We start from the raw sequence: 15,601 nt of genomic DNA on the forward strand, positions 1-15,601 counted from the left end.
TCTTGCGCGCCGCGCCCCCGCGCCCGCCCTCCCGTCGCGGCCCAAGCGCGGAAGCCGCCGGGCCCGGGAAGCCTGCGAGGCGCGGTGCGCGGTTTGTGCGTCAGCCGCGCGCCGCCGCCGCCGCCGCTTCCTCCGCCTCCCTCGCAGCAGCAGCAGCAGCAGCAGGAGGCGGGCCGGGCCTGCCGCACGCGGGGCGGGCTTCGAGGGAGGACGTGCCCGCGGCCGGCCCGGCCCTCGCTCCTCCTCCTCCTCCTCCTCCTGCAGCCGCGCAACCGCACGGCCGTCCTCCGGGATTTAGGGCACGGCCCGCCAGAACGAGCAGGCCGACGCGCCCCGCAAAAGCCCCAAATGCAGCCAGGCCCCCTTGCAGTTCCGGAAATTCGGCAGCGGCACTGATCGGGGTGCAGTCCGGCGCGCATGTAGCTAGTAGCTCTTGCGCCACGAAGCCGGAAAGGTCGGACGCGCTGGCAGCCGCGGCCTGTTTTCTGGCTCAGCGGGGATCGGCTTGCGCGTTTTGCTTAGATTTGCGCGGCGTTTTTCTGCCCTGGGTTCGCACATCATTGTCGCGCGTGGGTGCGGGTGCCGCCCCACTTGCGCGTGAGGCTGGGCTGAGAGGCGTTGGAAAGCGTCGGAGAGGGTGGCATAGGACTCGGGAACTTGTCGATTGTGCAGAAATTCCCGGGGTTTCCTGGCGCAGGGGTCTCAAAGCTATTGGTGCAAGGCTGCAGGGGGCTAAGAAAGCTTAGGATGCACAGCTGAAGAGGTCCATACTGGAAGATGGTAGGCGTGATGGAAAAATGATAAAGCTAAAAGGAAGGCCACGAGAGGCGCTCCTCAGTCCCAGTGGGAAGATGGTCCCATCCATCGGAAGGCCCGCTGGTCAGGTGGAAATCGAAATATTTGGCAAATGCTAATTTCTCTGTTCGGATTTGCTATTCAGGTGCTAACGGGTTACGGGCAACAGCTTAGGTGCTTCATTGGTAAAGTGGGATTGCACAGAATTAGCCTTGCAATAAAGGGCAGCTTCAAAAAGAGGACATTCCAAATAGAGGGCTGTCTTGTGGAAGAGGGACACGTGCTCCCTGTGAGCTTTGCCAGGAGAACCCAAAGTGAATGAAGGAAGTTTGGACAGTCCAAGGCCGCGTCCAGACATGGCGGGCCTTGTTTGGAGAGCAGCCTGACCCTTGACCAGACATCCCTGCTGACAGATGACCTTTGGGATTTCCTTGGGGCTCTGTGATAAGGTGTCCCCACTTCTCTGCGGCGTTGCTTATTCCTCTGTAAATTTGGGTAGCTGAGATGTCTCTTTGAGGACGAGCCAGAGAGCCTTTTAGGAACAGCAAGGGCTTGGGGAGAGGGTGAGAGACGAGAAGGACAAGAATGGGGACCGACGTGGCAGCGGGGCTGTGACCTTCCTCTGTTTACGGCTCTTGTCCTCTCCAAACAGCAAATGGCCTCCGCCTGAATGTGCTGGCCCAGGGGCCTGGGGGTCGTCCAGACAGTCTGCTGCCTTGTTTGTTATCGTGAGCTTTCCCCATCCGTTCCCTTTCTTTCCTTGGGTGCCTCCTAGACAGGGTTGCAAAATGGACCTTAAGTATTACGCACCCCGTTCTTGTTGTTCTGTACAGCCCAAGAACCAAAGCGCTCTGTGCGGTTTACAATGTTTCTGTTTTGTTGTGGTTTTGGTTAGCTGCAAAGGCATGCCCGACCCATCACAACCGCCCCCGCCCCCCGGGCTACATTCCTCCCGGCCTTCCTGCCCTCCACAATCCCCCGGAGTCCATCGAAGCTCACGCCGACTGCTTCAGTGGCCCCATCCAGCCCCCTCATCCTCTGCCGTGCCCTCCTTTTGCCGTCAATCCTTCCCAGCATTAGGCTCTTCTCCAGGGAGTCCTTCCTTCTCGTTAGCTGGCCAGAGTATTTGAGCTTCATCTCTAGTATCTGGCCTTCTAAAAAGCAGTCAAGGTTGAGTTCCAAGGTTACCTAATCACTAGGCAATAAAATACAACAAAATGTCATAAAATCTTATCCACAATCAAAGATTAATTACAAAACAATAAAAGCAGCTAGAAACACACTGTGAAGAAGGACCATGCCCAAGAAAAATGGCAGGGATGGGGAATTCGCTTAAGCCCGGGGAAACCGAGTCTGATCCCTACCTGCGAGATGGCCTGAAGGGCCGCCTTGGCCTGGTACCACTGTGAGGCCTTGCAAGGACTATTCCAGGGAAGGGAGAAGAGGAACCCAGCACCACCAGGACAACATTCCCCGGCAGCACGTTAGCGGCCTTCCCTCCCTCCCTCCCCGAAGGGCCACTTGAGGCAGCCGAGGTGGGCTGCCGCTGCCGCTGCCTTGCCCCCAGCTCTCCTTTCGCTCCACTTCGGATGCCTGTGCTGCTTCAGGTGCACGAGTTACAGGCCTCCCCGGATGGGAACCCTGGGCCTGCATGCTGCATAATCTTCCACTGTTTTATTATACTTCCTAGTTGGTTGGTTGTTGGCATTTTGTCTGCTCCTCTCTGGAGCAGTTTGCAAAAGTTTACAGTTTTCTTGTTTTTGCATTCTCGGCTTCAATTGTCGGTTCATCTTAGCCACTGTGGTGCTTTAGTTTTACCCTGGAAAAGCAGGAGAGAAACGTTCCTAGCAGAGCTGATAGATGAGAAATCGTGCCTGGTTGTGATGCTGGGGGAACCAGAGTGCGGAAGGCCGCACGGCAGCTTCGGTTCTTCTCCAAGCCCTGCTGGGACATGTGCAACTGAAGAGGCCGCTTTCTCTGTTGTGGCACCCGGACTGACGAGTGTGCTCCCGGGGGGGTGAGACTGGCACAGGCAGATCGATTTCGCTGCCCAGATAAAGCCTGTTTCTTTGCTGAAGGCATTTTAAACTGGTTTTCATAAAGCCGGTTGTCTGAAACTGTCTCTCTCACAATTCCCACCTTTCGTTGCTTTCATTGGTGCCTTCTCATTTTTATTCTACCGTAGGTTACGTTAGGGTTTTCTGATCATTTTATGATGAAATGCAGAGCTGAAGAGCAGTGCAAACGATACTTAAGGAAATAAATATTGCTGTGAGTTTGGGAGTTCAGAATGTGGCCAAAGGCAAGATTTTAACCGGGGTTCCTCCACAGCTGTGTACTTAGCCTAACCATTAATCTGGTCTTGGCTGGCTCTCCTTGTCCTGGCTTACTTGGGCAAGTTCAGGAACACATGCAGTGGGAGCTGCTGGACTCAAAAAGCGTTTGGCGCTGCCAGTCCAGAAGTAAAGAAGGCCTGCAAGTTACGGCAGTGAAGCAGATCTGGGTTTTTTTCAGCATGCAGAGACAGCACAACAGATAAAATGACTTTTGTGTCATTGCTGTGTTCTTCAGGAGGCCTGCTAAAACGCTGTTTGTTTTTTTAATGGGTCAGAAAAGTGTGAATGTGTATGTACCGCACAATCGTTCTTTTCAAGCGCCTCAGGCAAAGCAATCTCAGGAACATACTAAATTTGATGAAAAACCTTGACATTCAAACGCGGGAAGAATAAGAGCAGATGATGCCCTTTTGGCTAGTTATTTGCCAGCAGCAGCAGAAATGGGGACAAGGTGCCCCCTTCCCCCATTCTCTGCTTTTATTTGTAAACAGTCGCGCTTATTGAATTGCCCACTTACTGAAAATTGTCACCGTGTCTCTTCAGTTTGCAGAGCTGAGCAGGTCTCTGGGAAAAAGCATGCCAATAAACCCGGATTAAAAGTTTTTCGGCTGCCTCGGGTGGAGGGCACTGCCATTTTGGGGGGGCTTCTTGGAAGTCGGGTCCTGTGAGGCATTTTGTACATTGGAACAAGAATGGATCTGCAGTGTACATACTTAGGAAGCAGTGAGTGGGGGGAACTATTGCTTTAATGCCCCATTGGTGAACTTCCTAGAGGCATCCAACTGGGCACAGTGAGAGATGGGATAATGGGCTAGGTAGTCCCTTCTCGGCTCGATGCATGGGGAATTCATGTGGGTACAATAGCGTCATCTCCACTGTGGGACCCTTTATCATCTTTAGGTTTGTGCTGGAAAATACTTTATTTTCCTAACATTTTGTTCTTGATCTGTTGCACTTCTAAAATGATTTTAATTTTTAGCTGATTCCTAGGTACGATCCTGTTTTAGTTGTTCCAGGGCGCAGTTATTTATCCTCTTGAAATAAGGTCTCTGGTAGTGCTGTGTTGAACTGGGTCTCAGGGGACCTGGATTCCAGTCCCCGTGAAGCTCATTGGGTGACTTTGGGCCAATCACAGGTGCTCAGCCTAACCTACCTTGCAGGGTTGTTGTGAGGATAAAAGGAAAATGAGGAGAATGGACAGGCCTTGGTTTCCTTACAGGAAAATAATATAATAGGCATAATGCATAAAAGCCAAGAAGGCAGTGTTGTTTTTTAAATAAAGGAAACACTGGCAAAATCCAGTCGACTTAAGAGTTGTCAAATGGATCAGAAGTCTGTGCTTAGAGATCTTGCACACAATTAGAGGGCGATTCGGTGACTAAACACGCACAGGATTGTGCCATCAGGGCTAAACTTGCAGTCACCATGGACTGGGAATGCTGAATTCAGTGAAAGGTCCCTTCCAGCATTCATGAATGGCATCTTAACAAGGTCGTGGGGGAGGAAGCGAAAGTTAGGACGGAGTTGGGCACCCTGAGCAAAAAGCGACTCGCTTTGGGAAATGCCCCACTCGGAGCTGCAGCGGCAACCACCAAAACAGGTGCGGGTTTTCTGCGGTGGCAGCTTTCTCTGTGTCAAAGCCGAGGACTCGCAGAATGTCGGGTTCGCACTACGTATCCTGGACGGCACCAAAGCGAGCACGGCTTCCTGCAGTCGCTCACGGTCCCCGTGTGTCTCTTCCCGGTTTCCAGGCCAAGCGCCGGAGCCCTCCGGCATCGGCATCCTTTCCGTTCCGCCCCCGGGAATGCGACGCGTTTCCCAGCATCCTCCCTGAGTGCCGCATGGCCCAGGCCACAGCAGATGCGGAAGGTTTCGGGGCGGCAAAAGCAGATGCCACTTTATTCCAGTCATCAGGAGGGTGCTGTAACCGAAGCCTGGTTAAATGGCAAACTGCACATGCTCAGGGGGCTTTTTAAAAATTAAATCTGGGTGGCAAACAGCACTGTTGCTGGCACTGTGATGAGAAATTCCAGTTATGTCCTTCACAGCTGAAGTCACACACGTGACTAATTGGCCACCTAGGCAGGTCAGGGGGCTCGTAAGTCCAAGGCCTCAAGTACCCCAGGCCCACTGCGGTGTGGAGTGTTGCCAAGATAGACCTTGGCTCCTCTCTCAAGCGTGTGGGGCGGAGCGTGTCGTGATTCCTCTGGAATGCAGAGGAATTATAGAATGTCTTGTGATTACGGGATGACTAATCCCAGTTTTTCAAGTATCCTCTCTTTACTTTAAAACAAAGAAGCAAAATGCTTCTAGTCCTCATGGCTGCAAAGATGAACTCAAAATGATGTGAGCTCTGCTGTATGTCGCCACAGCGAATGAATGAGGCACCAAACAGCCTCCAGACAGGGTGTAAATACAAGGTAATGAAAATAAGAATTAATACAAACAATGGGTATTATAATTTAAACAGGAATTCTAATTTTAGAATACAATTTTATAATTTACACAGGTATGATAATTTCAACAGAAATGCCTCTCCTCACGGTGTCTGATGCTTATCTCTTCGAATTGCGGTAGTCTAGCAGTCTTCCAACTGGCGTGGAACAGGGCAGGCCTTCAAAGAGAGGACAGGGCTCTGTAAAAAAGGACACTGCCCACTCTCGGACTCGGCAGACCTCTCCTCTGATCTGCAGCTCTCGAGGGGTCTCCCGCCTCCCCTTTCTCCACGGCATGCTGTGCCAAGGTAGATGAGCTCTTTAGTAAATGGGATGGCCAGCTGCCTGTGTCACGGAGTTCGTTCTCCTTTCTTTTCTCCCCCAAGGAGGATTAATAATTAGCTGCTAATGAACAAAACATGTTTTGGAGTGCAGAGCGGTTCACCCATGCCTGGCACCGGGGCCTGTTGCCCCTTGCACTGAATTTCTTGGAGGACTCTCCAAGCACCATATTTGCAGCATCAGGAATCCTTCGTTCCACTTCTATGGGACTCTTTTTATTATTGGCTAGAGAAACGGGTCTTGGCATAGATTTAAATATGTTTTTAAGTTATCATAAATGGAAAAAGAAGGGTGTGGGGGCTGACCCAGCGGGCTTGATGTTTTTGTTGATGGATGTTGTTTGTAGTTTTGTTTTTTAGGATTATATTTCAAATAATACTTATTAAAAAAAAGGAATCCTTCGTTCCCTTGACCCCCTGATAAGATGGCCATCTGATGATGGTTCTCTGGCAAGGCAGGCTCTGGCCACATCTGTCCATCGGAGAAGCGGAGGCTGCCAGGGGGCTGCGCTTGCATGCATGCCCACAGTGCGGATCCTGGCCCCCGAGAGAAATACCACAGCAAGGGGGTGACCAGGCTGTCCTGGCAGGAGGGACCGCTGCTTTGCCTTCCCTGCCAGAACAATACAAGAACTGAGCTCGCTTGCCCCTTCCTTCCTTTCAGCCCCTTCTCCTTTTGCGCCGTGTCTTTCCGATTATACGCTTCTGAGCAGGGGACACGCCGGGAGGTCCCTGCTCACTCCCTGCAGCGGGAATCCCTCCACCCTGGACAGCAGGTAGAAGGGGGGGGGCACACAGCTCACCTGGCCACATACTTCCACATGGTGGTGAGAGGCCCGGCATTTCTGTGTGAAGTGTCATGGTATTTTGTGGATTTGCATCCACACACGGTTTGCATGTGAATACAGATCTGCATCCCGTTCTTGGTGACGTCTTTCCTCTTTTCGGGCAATTGCCAAGTGGCCACCTTCTCCCCAAGCTCAGGGACAGTGGGAAGTGGGGTTCAGAAAGGCTCCCCCACACCTCAAATCCTACTTTGTGGGGAGAAAAATGCCTTGGCCATAGGATGCCTCTTTAATGATAAATACAGATCAGAGCAAAGCCAGGAACGGTTGCTGTTCTCCACTCAGCCGGATTATACAAGGGGACTGACTGGCCCGTTCCGGCGTCTCTCAGGAGCTGCCAAGGTAATTGGCGATGTCTAATTGTTCCATTTCGATAATGAGCATTTGGCTTGCTCAAGAAGCAGCTGACGGAAGCAGCACTTAAGTTGCTATTTTCGGGGCACCGGCTCCAGGTTAGGCGAAGGTGGCCAGAACAGGCCTTCATTTGGATACAGAAAACAGCAGCATTTCTTCTCAAGCACAGAAGTTTGCAAACTTTTTCCAGTGGGCCTCTCCAAGACAGGGGAATATTGAAGCTTACCCAAATAGAAGGCAGGCAAGCAGAAGTAGGACCACCAACCAGACATGCTGAGTTCTGGGGGTGCTTTGTTCTCAGCCTCCCCCCTCCGCCCTTCCCATTTTTCAGAGACACTGTAGATTCTGCAAGTGACCCCATAAAGTCACAAAACTTCACTAAGGTTGCTTCTAGACTAGCTGCTTATTCTCAGTTACAACGGAGACGCCAGCCAGTTCCATCCAACACTTTTTTGTGGCCCTTCTGTCTTCTACGGATTTGGGAGCATTCCCCACCCACACCGCCCCTGAAAACATCACTGCCATACTGGTCCGTCAGTGGGGATTGCCAATACTGAAGCTTTTTGGGGCCACTGTCTTTAATGCAAAGCTTCTGCTGTGTGATTCCCTTGCATCGCTTCCTGTTCAGTGTGGCAATGGCAGCTGATGAGACAGCCTCTAATGTGCAGCTGAATCACTCTGTTCCTGTTCCCTGGGGTAGGATGGCCTTTGGTTACCGACTCCCTTTCCTCTAGTTTTTCTCATTTTTCCGTGAAATAACTCTTGTGCAATATAAATAATTCTATTTATATGCAAAACAATTGAAAAGCAAATGCTTCGGTTGGTACATAGGAAGTAGGGGCAAAGTGGGCAGCAGAGCCCCTGTTAAGTTTGCATATCATTCCTTTATTTCCATTTTTAACTGACCTTTCCTCTAAGCAGTTCAAGGTGGCATATAAGTGTCTTCCCCTTTCCTCACTCCCCATTTTCCCTCACAACAGCCTTGCAAGGTAGTTAGGCTTAGAGACAGTGACTGGCCCAAGGTACCCGGCAGGGTTCAAGACTGAGCATCTGGGCTGGAGCTGGACTTTCTTTGCTGGGGGAAGCGCTCGCCAAAGTCGTGCATAAGCACATCCGTCTTTCCCTTTTTGATTAAAAGGGGAATTTACATATTTTGAAATCAGCTGTTTCTCACGTGCCGCCTGGGTACCTCAACACATGAAATGGGAGCACTTAGAGTCACTGGCAAAAACGGGCAAACATGGCCCGGATCTTCCTTAAGGGACGCGGTGCAGATTTCGGTTCTCACGTGCCTGCAATTCCGTTCAGGAGCCCATCTTGTCCCAGTACTTGAAGCAACCTGGCCACTTTTCCAGCTGCTTTTTTCTTCTGTACACAACAGGAAGCCAGACAGAAATGCCCTTTGTAAGAGCCGCAGAGATGGGTTAGCCAAAAGGCCAGCCCTGGAGGGACTGCGCTCCTTTTCCTGGACTCTCGCAGGGCTTGAGGAATGTCCAAAACAAGCCTGCTTGGTGCGTCAGGCCAGTTCAGCATCTTGGGCTAGAAAATTAGAACGATGCTTTTGCTGGCATGCTTCTAAAACCCAGAGACAGGGACCTCTGTGTGCCTGCTGGGTGAGCTGTATTTTCGGTGGCTGGCTCATAGCAGGACAAATATCCGGAGGAAGCACAAAAACAGCCCAAGAGAAGGTGTATTTTGTGTATTGATTTATGCATTTGGTTCATTAGTTGTCCTATAACGAACTGTGACTTTGGAGGCTTACAGAAATAGCAGCTGCGTCATGTCACCCTCTACAAATGCACAAAGGCCAGGTTTGCGCAACCTGGCCACATCCTCCGATTGCTCCAGAGCTTTGTATTCAAAATGGCGGCTGCACACACCCCAAACAACCCCCAAACTCCAGGTGCCAAGACATAGGACTAAAAGACATTGTCTGGGCTCTCACAACCCATGGTTTGTTGTTGGTTTGAGAACTGTGGGATGTGCACCATGCTTTATTATCTAGGCTGGCTTCAGACAACACAAAAACCCACGTTTCCACCCACAGCTGTGGCTTTCCACATCACGGAGGGCTTCCCGCTTCCCCCGGATTTTCTTTGCAGCATGAGTCTCGTGGTCGGGCGTTTTATCTGCGAATCGTCAAGCAGAGCGCAGCAAAGAGAACAAACTCTGCCAGCAGTCATCAGAGCGGCGACTCCCGGACCCGCTGTTCCTGCAACGGCCTGCGGCAGGTCCTGGAATTCTGCCCCACTGCAGGAGCGTAAACATTCCTGAGAGGACCAAGGAGAGATCGGGAGGCGGTGGCGTTGCCTGCAGAGGGTGGCTGCTCCTTCCACACCAAGAAGGTTGCACAAGAAAGAGAGAGAGAGAGAGAGAGAGTTGCACTTGTGCAGCTGAGAAGAATCAATCCCTGCCCCCCCCCAGTCCAAACACAGCTGCACACTTTTTTGGATCTGAAGAGAATTCGAAAACAGCACCCCCAGTAGTGCGAAATAGTGCAGGGCAGCCACACGTGTGAAGAGGCCGCACAGGAGTGGGGACAGGTGCGCCAGGCGGGGGACGGACAGGGAAGGAGTGGGAGAACCAGGCGGGGCGAGCGCTTTCGTCTGCCGTGCGCGCAGCCGGTCACCACCGCCTTTCCACATGTGCACACGCAGCTGGGATTAGGTCTCCGGCCTCCCACGCTGAGCGGCGGTCTGACGAGCGATGCGCCGCTGGATCGTGTTCTCTTGCGATGTGCGGAATCGGGCTTAATTGGTGCTCAGGGCTCCGGAGCACGTCTCCCCGCAGCCAAGGAGCGGGCTGCTGGTTCAGCCCCATTAAGCAGCCATTAGACAATGTTCCGCGGGGGACAGCGATATCGGCCCTTGGGGAATTTGCCGTTCCCCCATAAATATGGGATCATCTGGTGCCCACGGAGCGGTGGGAGAGAGGAACTCTTTGTCCCAGGTACTCCGACTGGGGGAGAGTTTGCTAGCGAGAGGCACAGGGGCCCGATCCCTGCAGCTGCTTGTCGTTGGAGCATATTCTTCCTTAATTGCATTTCCTGATGTTCTTTCAAAACACCCCTAATGAGCGCATGCATAGGGAGCGCATGGATCTGGGACAGGCGCCACAGGGCTGGATCTGAGCCACAAGGCCCTGGGAAATGAAGGCCTTCCAGTAACGCCGCTTTCCCTTCCATGGCTCGGAGGCTGCTTTGGCAGGGGGCCCTCTGCCTGGTGCCCTGCAGATGGGTTGTATTGCAGGGCCCATCATCCTCAGCCAGCTTGGTCAATAGCCGTTGGTTGCCCAGGGAGGGGTGACCCAGCCCTCGTCAGGAATGAAGCAGGGCAAAATTCCCATGCGCAGCAACAGTCGGGGAACTCCTGTGCCTGGCCATGAGGTTAGCGCATGGCACACAAGACCCCATCTGCCCTTCGGGGAGGAACCGTGGCTCAGTGGCAGAGCCCCTGTTCTGCATGCCGACGGGACCAGCTTCCACTCCTGGCATCGCCCGGGAGGGCAAGAAAAGGGACCTGCCTAAAACCTGGAGACCCACGGCTGCCCGCCAGTGTCAGCAACACTGGCTTAGATGGACTCTCCAGGGAGCCCTTTCCTGTGCTCCCAGCAGTGCTGCTGGCTGGGCACAGCGGTAGTTGCAGCCTGGAGGGCCCCGGGTTGGGGAAGGGTGGCTGATGCCGTGGCATTGCCCCCCCTTTCATGTGTGACCCAAACACCTGTCCAGGAGCCATCCCTTTGCACCTGAGACTCGGGGCTCAGGAGAGCGGGGTGGTCCTGCATTGCAACCCCCCCCCTCTCAAACACTCCAGCTTATTGTGTGCATATGGATCACACGATGGTGCAGAAAGAATTCTTTGCACAAATGCATCGAGATTCTTCCCATCCCGCTGATTTAATTCAGGCTCTGGGGCTGGAATGCTGACAGCCATTTTGAGTTGCTTTGTCCACTGCCCAGGCAGGTAAACACACAAGAAGAGAGGGACAGCTTCAAACGCTTCCCTAAATCATAGCAGATAAGTCTTTGCTGGCCTTGTTCTGCAAAAGTGTGTGTCTTTCGGCCTTTCTTTTGAGCTCGGGGTATTCTTTGGTGAGACCGTGTGGTGGCCTTGACACATTTCTCACTCTCTTTTTTATGTCACGAAGCAAAAGGCCTTTTCCTTTGTGAGAGCTGGGCTTGCATAAAAAAATATATATACAGTGCAGTCCACCCCCAGAATATCAGAGCTGGGCTTTGGCATGGGGCAGCCCTTATCTCTGCAAAGGTCGAAAGCTCACTCCGGAGCTTGATCTGATGGGAATATTGAACAAGAGGCGAAAAACAACCGCTGTAGAAGCACTTGGGGTTCCCGGGACTCCAGGCAGTGGCCGTGTGGGCGGCCTGGTGTTCCTGAGCCGGGGAGAATCCCACGTACACATCAGAAAGGTACATGAAGTCCATGGGAACCGGAGAAGAAGCCACGAGTAGAGCAACCCACTTCGCTGAGCTAGCAGGGAGATCAGGTGGATGGAAAGGACCTGGGGAAGGAAGGGGCCAGCTGTGCGATGAGGGCGAATTCAAAGCTGCTCCATTATGCACGGCCGGGCAGAGGGTGCCAGGCGCATGCAGGAGTTTGCAAGGGAACCGTGTGTTTTCCGCAAGTCTCAACTTTCGTTCTTCCGCTTCTGCTTTTAGGCAGAGTCTATAATCCTCTCTCCACCCTGCACCTTTGCTGGGCCACCTGCTTCTCCTCTGCCCCGAGCCACGGAGGGGGCCGGGCTGCTCCCCCTCCGCGTCTGCGTGCCGAGCATGCAAGGGGGAGACCTGGTCAGAACAAGGATGCGGAGCCGGGCGGCTGGTGGCCGCGGTGGCGAGAAGGCCAACTGCCCGAGGGAGGGAGGCCCGTGGAGTGTGTCTTGCCCCCACGTCCTTCAGAACGTGGAACTGGCTCAGGGCCTTCTTGTACTCCTGGCGAGGAACATTGCAAAGCTGGCAGCAACGGGGAAAACGCTGAAGTGGAACGAGAAGATGTTCTTACTCAGGATAGACCTGGAGGGACCTCCTGTGCTCCTCCTCCTGCTCTGTCACAGAGGTTTGAACTGGATTGACACGAGAATCCCAAACCCCTTTTCCAGATGTCGGAGGCATCGCCAGCCGGCAGCCTCCATCTCCCCAGCGGCTGCCGCTAGAAGAGAGTGCCAAGAATGGAAATGCAGCTTCCCCAGAGAAGCTCGTCCTCCGATCGCCACCTGTCCCACGGAGGAGGCCTGGAGGAAGGCTCAGCCGTCGCTGCGAGTCCCCGGGTGCACCCCGAGCGGGTGGCGAGGGCGCGGGTGGCAGGGCGGGAGCCCGAGAGCTTTGCCCGCAGGCCTTGCTGGGGAGCCCCGGCTTGGGGACGCTCCGGACTGAGCTCCGCCAAAGTCCAAGAGCGCCGCTGCCAGCCCAAAAGCCAGCTCGGGACACAAGCCGCCCTTCCTGAGGTCTGCCCAAGAGCAGAGGGAGTGCGTGCTGGTAAAGCCTGGTTTGCACAACGCGAGAGCAAGTATGGCTTGCACTGAGTCCAGGTTGCCGCTGAATCCGGCACTGTCGTTATGCGCAGACCCTGCAGACGAGTTTAACTCTGGGTTGTCAGCCACAGACGACCCAGGAGGAGAACTCAAGGTTTGTTGGTAGGTTGTCAGCACGGACTTTTTGTGGGTGGCACACAACGGACTCTCAGCCCAACCTCCCTCACAGGTTGCTGTACAGGTAAAATAGAGAGAAGGCCTGTGTAAACTTTCTCGAGTTCCTCACAGAAAAAGGGCAGGATATAAATATACCAATTCAACAACAACCCAACACAACGCAGCCCTTACTCTGAGTTGTCATTCCATGGGAGCGAGGTCACGGGCACCTTGGAGAGAGCAGAGCACCGGTGCAGAACCAGTGTTTGTGTGCAAAACTCAAGGTTTGACCTGCGGTGTTTCCAGTTTCAAAAGTCAGGGAACCGGCGATGCGAGAGCCTTTGTGTGGCTGAACCCTCACCCAGCCCGCAGGTGTGCTTGGTTGTTCACCCGTGCAATGGCTCCCGCGCACCTGTGCCTGAATCCCGAGGGGCAGCGCCATGCCGGGGGTGTCGCCGGCTTCACGTGGTGTTCGCCACCGCGTATTCCAAAGCTGCGATAGCACACCTTGGAAGGAGGGGTCGCACCGTCCAGTGGGGGTCCCCCTGCTTTTCGCGCTCCTGCCCCGGGTGTGCAGCGGCCCTGTGGAGATCGCTGGAAGGGGCCTGCCCCTTTGGCCTCGGGGAGGGGGGGGAGTGCTTTGTGACTTGCAGCTTCCCAAGTAGAGAGGGCTGGGTTAGTAGGCTTTGCCGATGGCCTTGCTTGAATTTCTGCCGTTGCAGCAGGGGAAATTAGGCTAGGCAGAAGACAGGTTTTGTTCCCTGTCTTGTTCCCTGCTTTCTCAACCCATATATTTGCAAACAGGCGTCAAAGATAGCCGGTCTCCCCACATGGGAACGGACTTCCTCCTTCTCCAAGACTGAGCTGTGGCCTAGTCTCAGCTGTTTTCGCAGACATTTGGGATGAGGTCTCTTCCCCCCTCCCTGCCAGCTCTACCCGCCTGCTTCTTTCCACTTGGCAGTCTTTAATTGAAGTGTAACTGCTGTGAAATAGCAGAGGGAGGAAATAGATGCACTAATTGCTTCTGAGCGAGAGCAGGAGAGAGGAAATGGGTGCAGCTTGCGATCAATACGAGCCGGTCCTGACAGAGACGAAGAGGCAGCCCGCCGCCTCGCTGGAAGGACGCTTTCCTCACACGATCGCTCACTTGCTTAAAAGAAAAGCAAAAGCTGGCATCTCCTGCCGAAAATTTATTTCTGTTCCGGTGGGCCCTGTGACGCTTTGCCGGAGGAGGAGGGAGCGGAGAGCAGGGCTTGTGCGTTGCAGCTGGGCCTCACGGCTCTCGAGATGGGGGGACACGTGTGGCTGGCATCAGGGCCGAGCACAGCTTGGCAGCTGCCGCGGAGCAAGAGCAGCTGCTGACGACGGGAGCAAAGAGGCGGGCGCACCCAGGGGGGGCTGGGAGGGGGCCTGGCTCTGGGGCCCCCAAAACCGTGGGCCCCCACCTGGCCACAGCACTCAGCTTCCTCCCTGGTGTCTCTCGAAGCCACGTCTCCGAGCAGAAGCGGGAGGGAAGCATCTGGCCTGCAAATGCAGGTTGTGGACACTGCCTGGGCCAGCCGGCCCTTGCGCACCCGGCGGAGCTGAGGGGAATTCTGAACTCAGGCCCACGCCTGGGCTGCTTGTGCTTCCAAGCTGCTCTGTCACCCGAAGCACCCCCACGCCCTCCGCTTCTCAGCCAGGGGCCGCAGGGCTGGAGAGCACATGGCGTTCCTCTGAAGGATCCCGGCCCAGCCTGCGACATCTAGCCAGGGCCGGAAGGCTGCTTGCTGCGATGCGCAATGCGCAAGATGGTGGGTGGGAACCGGCCGTGTTCTTCCGAATTTGCACCAAAGGGGCTCTGCCCCGTGAGCGACCGACCGCCGCCTGCCCTCGCTTTCGCCAAGGGCTCCTAGGAGAAAGATCCCATGATGTAACTTCCCCTAAGCATTTCGGAGGGAACGGCACCGCCAGGGGTACAGCCGGCATTAGCTTTCTCCTAGCATGCTTAACGCCGCACACACATTTTCCAGCCTCCTGGCCAAATGACCGCAAAAGCCAAGGTGCTGGCTGCCTCTGAGGGATGCATTTGCTGGAAAGAGGGCTTCATCGCCGCCTATTAGCAAAGTGTTTCCGACAGGAAAGTCAGTCGGATACTGGGGCAGGTTTCTTAATGAGCGCGTTTGTTGTAGAATCTTTCAAAGGGGAGCTTATGTAAGATGGCGCGAAGGACGCGGTCTCTCTCCGTCTCCCCTCTTCGTTACTCAAAATAGAACCAGGTCACTCCTGGGCTGCTTCCAAACTGGGCTTCTGCTGTCCCATGACACAGAGAGCTGTCTTGCCGCAGAAGCCCTGCCAGGGTGAAATTTAACCCAAGCAGCTGAGAAGCGTTGGAAGAGTAAAGATGAGGTTGTTCCCGAGAGCCTTGCTGGGTGAAATGAATGGCCGGGCTGCCTCCAGCATTCCTGCAGGGGCCAAGAGAATTCCGTCGGGAAGCCCATGGGCAGAGCTCAACAGCACCGCTTCGCCTGTGTTCCACCACAACTGGCATCTGTCCCTTGATCCTGGAGATAATAGATAGCCTTCAGGACTAGCAGCATGAATAGGCTTTCCTCTATGATTCTGTCTATTTCCCTTTTAAAGCTGGCCAACCTGGTGGCTCATCACTACATCTTGGGAAGTGTTCTGTTGTTCAGCTAGGCATGAGTCGAACTTCCTTTCGTCTGTTCTTGATCTTCCACCATTCAGGGGAAGAAATGCGAGAGAGGGGAAACACCTCTGAAGAATTCGCATTATGTGAGAGAGGGGAAACATCTCTCCCTCCACTTTCCTGGGCACGCCTGGTTTCGTACACCTCTCTTGCCTCCCCCTCC

General features: G+C 54.1%; 1 protein-coding gene across 1 annotated transcript in view; it reads right to left on the bottom strand.

The window, feature by feature from the left end:
* Window positions 1-13,191, bottom strand: part of MED9 (mediator complex subunit 9) — a 15,226-nt gene extending 2,035 nt beyond the window's left edge. Inside the window, exons 1-2 of the mRNA XM_044433646.1 lie at window positions 13,162-13,191; window positions 12,007-12,075 (exon numbers count right to left, since the gene is read on the bottom strand). Coding sequence (XP_044289581.1) covers window positions 12,007-12,075; window positions 13,162-13,191 — 99 coding nt within the window. The remainder of the gene's footprint in view (window positions 1-12,006; window positions 12,076-13,161) is intronic.
* Window positions 13,192-15,601: the final 2,410 nt, after the last annotated feature.

This window comes from Varanus komodoensis, unplaced genomic scaffold (genome assembly GCF_004798865.1).
Source record: "Varanus komodoensis strain SLA01 unplaced genomic scaffold, ASM479886v1 scaffold26, whole genome shotgun sequence".
In the NCBI taxonomy this organism is placed as follows: Eukaryota; Metazoa; Chordata; class Lepidosauria; order Squamata; family Varanidae; genus Varanus; species Varanus komodoensis.